Raw genomic sequence first — 10211 nt, forward strand, 5'->3', positions numbered from 1 at the left:
TAGGGCATCTATATGATTTAAATCTTATCTAAAATTTTCAGGACCCTTAGGATTAGCTCCTTGGGGTCAATCCAATCTCTGAGTGCACATAGGTCTAGACCTATCATCGTCGCTCATGATCTTAGGGTGCAAGGTCTACCGAAAGCAATTGAGCTCAATCAATTCTAAAATCGCTCTAGCACTCTAAACTTAACTTGGTTCGTACATGCTTTACTAGGGAGATATTATATCACCTAAAGAAAAAAAAGAATCAGTCTAAATATTCACGCATCCTTATTAGGGAGGCATTCCTATCAATCTTTGAAGAACATAGTTACATATTTAACAAACAATTTATCATGCAATTCAAACATGCTCAATGGGAGATAACACCCATTGAACACCCACAAGCACAACAACTCCCATACTAGGGTAATTTCATAATTTTCCATACCATACACGGTTCACTTATTCAAAATTGCTCATTCGATTTCTAAGCATGCATAATCTAACCACCAAAGACAAGATATGCTCACATGCTACCACTTCCTAACTATCCCTACAAGTATTACTTGCTTAAAATCTTTGTAGCTACTTACTTGAATGGTGTACCTTATCGAGCTAGCTTTTTTAGGTGTTAAGGACTTCAAAGTTTCTAAAAACTCAATGTTAAAGTCCTGGTTCAAGTAAAAGTAAGGTTAGTATTGAAATCCGGACGGAAAGCTAATAAATGGAGGTCTAACCGAGCAAGAAAAAAAAAAGTCACTCATGTGCCACACACGCCCTTTATGCACATAGAGGCGACCCATGCGTGCGTACAGACACGCCTAAGGGAGGAGCATGTGCACTATTGGCTTGCCACGTAGCACGTACTGGTAGGCTAAATCAAACACCACAACGTGCATTTGAAACTCGGTTTCATAAAGATTTTTGTGATTCACATTAAGGTAGGTAGATTTGCTAATAAAATGTCTTATGGTCAGGTTGAATGAATAAATTATTTATTCATAATGATTTAGTGATACATGTTTGTGCAAATGAGACCTTATGTATGGAGTATTATGTTACATTGTAAAAAAAATTCAACTACGTGGCCTCATGATCATTGTGGATGATACATGTTTTCATGAAAAAGAGATAGTGGCAAACAATTGCCCGTCCATATCATGTTGATGTACAACGATTAAGGAGCTACGTTGGCGGGTCTTGGCTCCATAGCTTAGATGACAACTATCATTTATTGGAGAAGAATCCCTCTTGAAACCCATCTATGCACCACCAATGAGCAAGTAATATGATTTTTTAAGGAACATCTTAGATGAGGTCTTGTGAGTCTATGCTAATTGAATGTGTTTTTTTAAAATGCTCTAAATCCCCCTAGTTATATGGGGTGTTTTTTCAAAATGGCTCCCTCTAGTCTGTTTGAGATAGAAGAAGAATGTGTTTCAATATTAGTTTGATAGTCAAATTAGCTATCCATGGCAAAAGGACTCCAAATTTAGGGAGTGTGATAAAGGGAATAAGAGATTTAAGATTAGTGATGTTGAATATAGTGTATGTCTAGCTTGTCCTATTCAACCATACAAGCATACTCTTACCCGAGTCGAAAATTTTGCAAACATGTCAAGGGCGAGATCTCCAAATAATATTCACGAAACTTCTAGAAGTTTATAGGTATTATTGATATAGATAAACATCGATTGTACATCGTTTTAATAATACCTTTAAACTTTCACAAGTCTCATTAATATCTTTAATCCTTTTTAAAACGTTTTAAGTACTACTCTTACTATTAAAATATGGACTGAATCCCTTTGTCTATACCTCGTCACCTCTCTTTCATTTTTTTTTTTTTTCTTTATCCTCTACTCTAACACTTATGCTATTTACCTTATTTTTTTCTTCTTCGTTTCTCTCTTACCCTACATGAAATATTATTGCTTCTATAAAGAATTCGATCTTCATCCATTTCTCACAAAATGTTTTAGTCTCGAAAAATAAAATAGAAAATTTGAATACACGCAAAGTCATTCCTAATTAGACTTTGAAGGCCTCAAAGTGAAGAGCAAAAGCTCATTTGCTATATACCCGTTTTCAGAATGTCTTCCACCTCGAGAGTTTAGTGTTGTACATATTACTCAATACACCTTGAGAAAAGGTCCATTGAGTTCGATGTGATTTCTCTTCTTAGGTATGTTTTTAGGAAACTGTTGATAGCTGGAACGCTCAAATGTTTTAATATTTATGATTTAAAAAAATGGAAATGGTAAATAAAATTGAATTTGTATAAAAGTTTTGCACATACCATACCTAACTTACATAAAGGTATACATATTATTATATTCTCCGAAATAAGACCTAAAGTTGCTAGAAATTAGGGTTTTATTTTTAACAAAGAGGAGAGAATGTGGAGAGATGACGTGGACTATTTTTAGAGAGAGAGAGGAAATGATTTAGAAGGAAGAATTTTGTATTTAATACTATAAATATGGAGGGAAGTCATTTTCCAGGCTCTGACTCATATGGTGGGTAGGAGAGAGAAAGAGAGGAAAGTGGGCCCCATGTGTCGTGCACGCGTGCACGCCGTGTGGACCCTACTCGTTGACCTTCTTTATTTTATTATTTTTATGTGTTTCTGTAAAAAAGAAGAGTCAAGAGAGTCTTGGATGGGTCTCTTCCTCCTAACACTCTCTCCTCTACCGCCACCTACGGACTTCTATCCCATTTTTATTATTTCTTTTCCAAAATTATATTGCCCACTACCTTTTTTTTTATATATATAAATATATGTTACATATAAATTACAATTACAATTATCATTTCCACACTTTTAATCTTTTATTTTTTAACCTTTTTTTTTATATTTTATTATACGTGTCATATGTGTGATTTGTTTGATGATATGACATGTTTCTCTATACGATATGTCAAAGTAACATTAGAGTATAAATGAAATGTCATATTATGCTACAACGAATTATGATATGCTATGAAATGTCATGATATACTGTGATATGATTGTGTTACATGATATGTTATGACAAGAAGATTTACGATGCACAACTCCTAAGATATGATTTAATGGTTATGCTATGAATGAAATGATTTTGTAAGCTTTTATATACGCATATTACCAAGAATAATACGTAAGAAAGGAATGAGGGTTGTCTTGCATGATTTAATTACAATGGAAAATGTTGAGACCTCATGCATAATTGTATTTTCACGAGCATCATACATCTCTTTTATGATAAGTATGGACGCGTACACTATGAAATGAAAATGATCATCAAGTTTATCATGATGCTATGACAGTCACTATTCTCTCTGGTTGTCGGACAACAACACTAGAGACGCTAGACTAATAAGCAGGCTTAGGGAGTGTGCAAGCCCGCCTGCTAGGTCCATGCTCGCATGTCTGTGTCGTGTGTAGAGAACTAAATACACATCCAATTGGCCCCGCCTGGAAAACCACCTAAGAAAAGACAGTTTTAAATGATAGGTTCCATACATAATGCATGTGTTTGCAATCCTTGAACCTAACAGTGGGATCACTTATTGAGTATTTCTTAAAATACTCCAGCATTGTGCCATTCTTATATTTCAGGTAAAGGTAAAGTCCCCCAGTCCAGTTGATGGTGGCGTCGTGATAAAGACCATGAAACCTGTGTTAGGGTAGTTGCATTTTATTTTCGCAGATCTTAAGTTAGATTAGAACATCATTTTTAATATTTTATTGATTTATTTATATTTCACGTTGGTTATATTTCATTGTTTTATTTTAAAACTTTAATACAAACGCATAAGTCGATGACATCATTTTATAAATTATTTTAAATGATTATTTTTGCATAGAAAAGTCAAGTCATGCATATGGTAGCTGTTCTATTTTAGTAGGAAATTCGGGTTGTTATAAATACCTAACTTTTTTTAAAAAAGTTTAAAAATACCCTTACCATTGGTACTATTGATATGAACCAAAACATCAATCATACAAAATAAACTTTAAGAAAGATGTGAAGAAAATGTTGTTCAAGTTATCACAACATGTTGCAATTCATACCACATTAAAGAAGAAACAAGCTTCATTTATTTTTGGATGGCTACAAAATTTGGGTGGGTGATAATTTAGATTTCTATGTTCCTTTAATGTATTTTAAGGTTTATTTACATAGTGAATAATTAGGGTCATAAACTATACATAGTGGATAGTTATGGTTATAAAATATGAAAGTTACAACTTTTGAAATGCTTCATAGAAGGTGAAGGGTTTTCATTTTTAGGCTATATAAAGTCTTTGTAGAGGTGACTTAGAAAATGTTGTAAAATGAGAATTTGTGCTTTCCTTTAGCCAATGACTAAGTTTAGTTGCAATTATACGTAGTTTAGATTGCTTGTAGAATCATTAAAGCTTGACATGATCAATCTTGCTTGCGAAATGATTCGAATCTCAAACAAGTGTTATTGAATTGAGATATTTGATTAACAATTTAATATAAATTTTACTTTCTCTTGAGTGATTTTTTTTTATCATTAGGGCTAAGTGTTCTTACCTTTCCTTTGTTATTCTAGGTAGTTTAGATTACATGTATATAATCATTCAAGCTTGACATGATCGATCTTGTTTGTAGAGTGATTCGAATCTCAAACAAGTGTTATTGCCTCGATATATTCAATCAACAAGCTAATCCGAATCTAGAAATGATCATTCATTCATTTTATTCACCCACGTTTGAGATTGGATTAATTCCTTCGCTCGACTTAATTCAATGTATACATTGTTTCACAACTATTTTTTTTATTATTATTATTAATGTCAAACACTTAATTATTACATTCAAGAAAACTTTTTTTTTTATTTTTTTGTAAAAAAAAAACTTATGAAGAGGAAAATGCTATGTGTTTATGCTTTTTTTTTTTTTTTTTTTTTTCTCTTCCCCTTGAATTGAATAAATATTATTTAGTTTATTTTTGTTAAAAAAAGATTAGAAATAAAGTAAAAAAGAATTATGAAGGAGGGTAGTGGTGATTTAATATTAGTGAAAAGAAAAGAAAAGAAAAGGAGGGTTTGAAATTGTTTTATAAAATATAATATTAAATGATAAAATTATTTGAATAATTTAAGCAACCACAAATAAAGTGGAAAAGCTGAAGTCCACTGATTTGTGTACGACAAATTTGACATTCCCACTCAATTTCTGATTTGGTCAGCGCCCAATCAACGGACACCTAATTTTAAACCCAATCCCTCATTCTCATTAAATATTAATTTTTTTTATTAATTATTCACAAACTCTCCTTCTTCACATATATACAAAAATAAATATATAAATTATTTGTCTTTTCTACCTTACCATTCATATCCCACTCATTTATTTGTCACGACGTTTTTTAATTATTTTAAAAAATCTCAATTATGCAGTTCGATTAATAACTAAAATCTTATAAATCTCAAATGTCAAATATTCACGTCACTAATATTAATTTTTCGATTGGTTTGGGTTGGTTAAGTTCTCAAGTCATATAAATACTCTAATTTTTTTTTTACCTATGAATTCCAAAATTATGTAGCATGAGATGAAATTTGTTTAAACAAAATTGAAAAATGTATTATTTAGATATTGAAATAAATATATAAGAAAAAGAATTTAAAATTGTATGTAGGATATGACGGTTATACCCTTATTTTTGTTCTGCTTTTGAGACAAGTGGAATAAGCTCCTCTCCTGTCACTGTTCAAATCAACCTGGCGTTAACTTATTGGCCAAAAGCAAACAGCCTCAGATGAGAATCACAAATTTACAAAACAAAATAAATTTCTTTCTAAATATTAAAAATTAAAAAAAAAACTTCAATTTTGATAAATACTCATGAAAATTAGGTCAAATTCATTATAATATTTGAACAAAAAAAATATAAAACGTCATAATAATGGAATTTAACAGTCTAATCAATCCTCCCCCAAAAATGTCAACCACACTTATTAACTCAATTTGAAAGTGAAATCAGAAAATAAATAAATAAACCAAAAATAATTATATATATATATATATATAGGCATATGCCGCGAACCGTTTTGAGTGGTTTTTTGTAAATAAAATCAGCACACGAAGATAGAAGGAAGAATTGGTTGATTGATTGATCGGAGACAATCATCAAGCTGGGTTTGAAGTTAATTGAATCCATGGCGGAGGAGTTTCAGAGCAGTGGAAATTGGTGGGAAGCTTCTAGAAGCCGCTACGAGGCCGGAATATCCCCTTCCTCCTCCGCCGCCGCCGCTGCCGACCCCAATTTGCACATCACCGGCTTAGCCCTCGATTGGAACCAACCCCTCTTGTATGTTTTAATTAACTATCTATATATTCAATTATTCATTCCCAATTTTTTTTTTTAATTTTTGTTTTGTTGGGACGGTAGGGGCGGCGGCGAGAAGGCGGCGGAGGGCAGTTTCCGGTCTATGCTGCAGCCGGATAATATGAATTTGAATATGCTGCAAGAAACAGAACAACAACAACAACAACAACAGATTGAGTGGATGAGATCAGAGAAGGGAATAAACAGAGGATTTTCATTAGATCATCATCATCAGCAGTTCACCAGCCCTTCCCACTACAGCTCAACCGACAGCGCCGTCACCAGTTTCCCAATCGACACCACCACCGCCGCCACCACTCTGTACGGAAACTCCACAACACTATTACAAGGCTTATTAGGCGGCGAGCAACAGCAAGTCTCGGCAGCAGCAAGTATGAACTACCCTTACAATTCCCATTACGGGATAAACTCCAACGAGTTCATGGCAGCGGGTGCGTCATGGTCACCGTCAACAAAACTGCCTCAGTTCTTGAGAAACTCAACGCCACACAATCAATTACAGTTTTCAAACAACACAGCCTTCTGGAACGCGTCGGACATGAAAGACGTAAGACCCAGTTATGTTCCGACGTCGTATAACACCATACCCGAAAAATCAAAGGTACAAACATTAAAAACATTAAAAACAAAAAAAAAAAAAAAGAAATGGGTTTTGGTTTTGATGGGTTATAATTAGGGTTTTAGATTAAAGTTTAAATTTTTACGAGTAACAGAATAGATCCGAGATTGGTGATTCAATGAGCGTGGGGAAGAAAAGTGGAAACGATGGAAATCAACAACAATCCGGCGGTGGAAAACGGGGACGAAATGAAAGCCCTTCGACATTGCCAGCGTTTAAGGTATTTTCATTGATTATTAGAATGAATTGAAGAATTAGAAACAAAAATGGTGTATAATTGAGGAATTGCAGGTGAGGAAAGAGAAGATGGGGGACAGAATCACTGCCCTGCAACAACTGGTATCGCCTTTCGGAAAGGTATATATATATATATATATATATATAGATATATAGATATAGATATATATTGTATGAAAAAAGTTGATGAAATATTGAAAGTTTGGTGATTTTGGTGTCAGACTGATACAGCTTCAGTGCTGTCTGAAGCGATTGAATACATAAAGTTCCTCCATGAACAAGTGGGTGTAAGTGCATATCAAATTTGATTTGATTTCATTTCAATATAAGCCTTTTCAAAACATTAGAAGATGGGTTTTTTGATTTGAAATTGTAGGTATTGAGCACACCATATTTGAAGAGTAGGAGTGATAAATGGAAGGAAGGCGAAGGAGAGGAAGATCTAAGAAGCCGAGGGCTTTGTTTAGTTCCAGTTTCCAGTACATTTCCTGTCACCCACGACACCACCGTCGATTTTTGGACTCCTACCTTCGGAGGAACCTTCAGATAAATTTAATTAACTTTTACTTTACTTAACCAATTATAATAACCTCAATTCATGCATTTCTACCCCTATTCCTACTATTATTATTATTATTATTATTATTATTATTTTTCTGTACTCATTTCAAAATTTTTATAATTATTTCAATCTATACATAATAAAATAATTGACGGAATATTTGAGAGCGATGGTGGGGATTGGCCATTTGATTTGACATCTCACTTTTAATTAATTCATTAATTTTTTTATTTCGAATATGTTAGTGGAAGCCATAAGGTGGCCCACAATTTCCTCCAATTTTTTTTTTTTTCTTTTTTAATATTTTTCGAAAACAATAAATATTATATATTTATACACATGTAGATGTCGATGCTCTTTCATTTTATATGCTGCTTTTGCTTTTCATCGTATGGTCACAATGAGTGGCTTCCATTTCACTGTATCAATTTCTGATCGTTGGATGGGGAACTCATCAGACGGTGTAAAATGGTTTTTAAGAGAATATAATATAAACTAATTATTTATGAAAGATTTGATGAGGACAAACTTTTGTTTATAATTTATTTATTTTTATTTGAAATATACGTTTTGAATTATTAAAGCAGTAATAATTGAGTATATTGTAAAAACAAAAACAACTACTACTTCTACTATTCATGTAATAATGGAAATAAATCCTTCTATTTGCAATAATTTTGGTAAATAAAACTACTTTTTATCATACTAATTAAACAAAATCTATTGAGTACAATAAGGTGTAATAATACCTTTTCTTTTTCTTTTACTCTATCATTCAATTAGCAACTCAAAAATAGAAAAAAAAATTCTGTCCCGATACAATCGGAATCAAAATATATAACTGGTAGACTAGAGGTGCATACTTGCCGATCCTCTTGAAAAAACCATTGTTCAACTCTTTGGCAGCATGAAAAACCAAAGAAAGCTCTGCCCCAAATCCAATTCTCTCTTGATATGTTCTTCAAAAAATCTGATTCGTGTGGGTTCTTTCCAAAAGTAAACACATAGCCAAGTAAAACTCGGTTATCAAACTAGCTCTTGAGTCAATAGCTAAAGAATTAGAGCACAAAAATTAGATTTAAACGCAAACACATATCTAAGTAAAACTCGGACAAACTTGTGATTGATCAAACTAGCACATGAGACAATAGCCAAAGAGCTTCGCTTGGGTCAAGGTTCTGGAAACCCTAGTTCAATCCAACATATATAAATTGTATCACGTCGTGGTTACATTAAATAATTCAATTGTTCTTGTTTGGTACTCTTTTGAATAAAATATAATGAAGCAAGTGTATTCCACAACATGCTTACGTGGCAATTAATTTGATCATTAATGAATAAAAATATGGTTAAATACTATATTATTACTATATATATAAAAAAAAAAAAGTTAAAAATTGGTTGCTTTTTTTAGGTTTGTTTGTTTGGTTATGAAAATAGGAAGAAATGTTATAAGTTGTGGCATTTTGGTTGTATTAGGGTTTCTTAACAATATAAATCACTTCATCCTTTTTTTTGGTGAACTTTCACTTATGTTTAGCTTTAGAATTTAACCCAAACATGTTCGTATTTTATCCAAATACAGTAAAACTGTCACATCTCTGTTTGGTTGGGTAGGGAATATTCATTTCCTAATCTTAGGTTTGTGTAACAAAATCAAGTTTTAAACGCAAGGAATGTTTGTTAGGTGGATTTAATTAATATAATACATATTTTTTTCGTGATTTAGATTTAATTCTAGAACATTATTAATATTTTTAAAAATTCAAACAAATTAATCATGCATCCAATTGGTGCTTTGGATATCAATCAAATACACTCTTTTTTTTTTTTTTCCCTTTTCTTCTTATCCTTTTAAATTCTTGCTTTCTAAGCTCTCTCACAATAATTTCTTTCACCTAATGCTCAATTCTTTAGCCATATTGATGGCCTATACAAACCTAAATTAAAATAAATAATATAGCTTTGGAGTGTACACGGAATGGGTTGGGGAAATCTTTTGGTTGGTTGGGTTGTCGGGTTGTTCTATTTTTTTAAATTATTTAAAAAAAAACTTACTCATGCATAATATATGTTATATTAATAACTAAAATCTTATAAAACTCAGTTGCAAATGTTAGGTTAGGTTGTAACCCCATTTTTGGTTGATCGAGTTCATTAGATAAAAATAAAAAAAAAAAAAAAAAAAAAAAAAAAAAATCATTTGAACACCTATTATTTGATTTTTTTTTTTTTTTCTTTTTTATATCGGTTTCTTTTAACATAATCCAAATCATGAAAAGAGATTCGAAAAAGGAAGATCTCAAAGGAAATGTAATAAAATTCATAGATTTAAAATAATGATTTTTTACTTTTTAAATGAAGGCTAAATATATATACACATATTAAATATAAGTATTTCAAAATTATATATATAAAAAGAAAAAGAGATTAAATGAT

The 10211-nt window shown here is 31.9% G+C and overlaps 1 protein-coding gene across 2 annotated transcripts; it reads left to right on the forward strand.

The window, feature by feature from the left end:
- Nucleotides 1-6035: 6035 nt before the first annotated feature.
- Nucleotides 6036-7813, forward strand: LOC111783819 (transcription factor bHLH123). 2 transcript variants are annotated; one of them, XM_023664661.2, is made up of 6 exons: nt 6036-6315; nt 6397-6955; nt 7068-7193; nt 7265-7330; nt 7432-7491; nt 7587-7813. In XM_023664661.2, exons 1-6 carry the CDS (start codon nt 6164-6166, stop codon nt 7758-7760), a joined length of 1137 nt encoding a protein of 378 aa, XP_023520429.2. In that variant the 5' UTR covers nt 6036-6163; the 3' UTR covers nt 7761-7813. The 2 variants fall into 2 exon arrangements, with proteins under 2 accessions (XP_023520429.2, XP_023520428.2); XM_023664660.2 differs by having other exon boundaries at nt 6039-6315; nt 7432-7497.
- Nucleotides 7814-10211: the final 2398 nt, after the last annotated feature.

This window comes from Cucurbita pepo, chromosome 14 (assembly GCF_057944985.1).
Source record: "Cucurbita pepo subsp. pepo isolate OVF chromosome 14, ASM5794498v1, whole genome shotgun sequence".
NCBI lineage: Eukaryota > Viridiplantae > Streptophyta > Magnoliopsida > Cucurbitales > Cucurbitaceae > Cucurbita > Cucurbita pepo.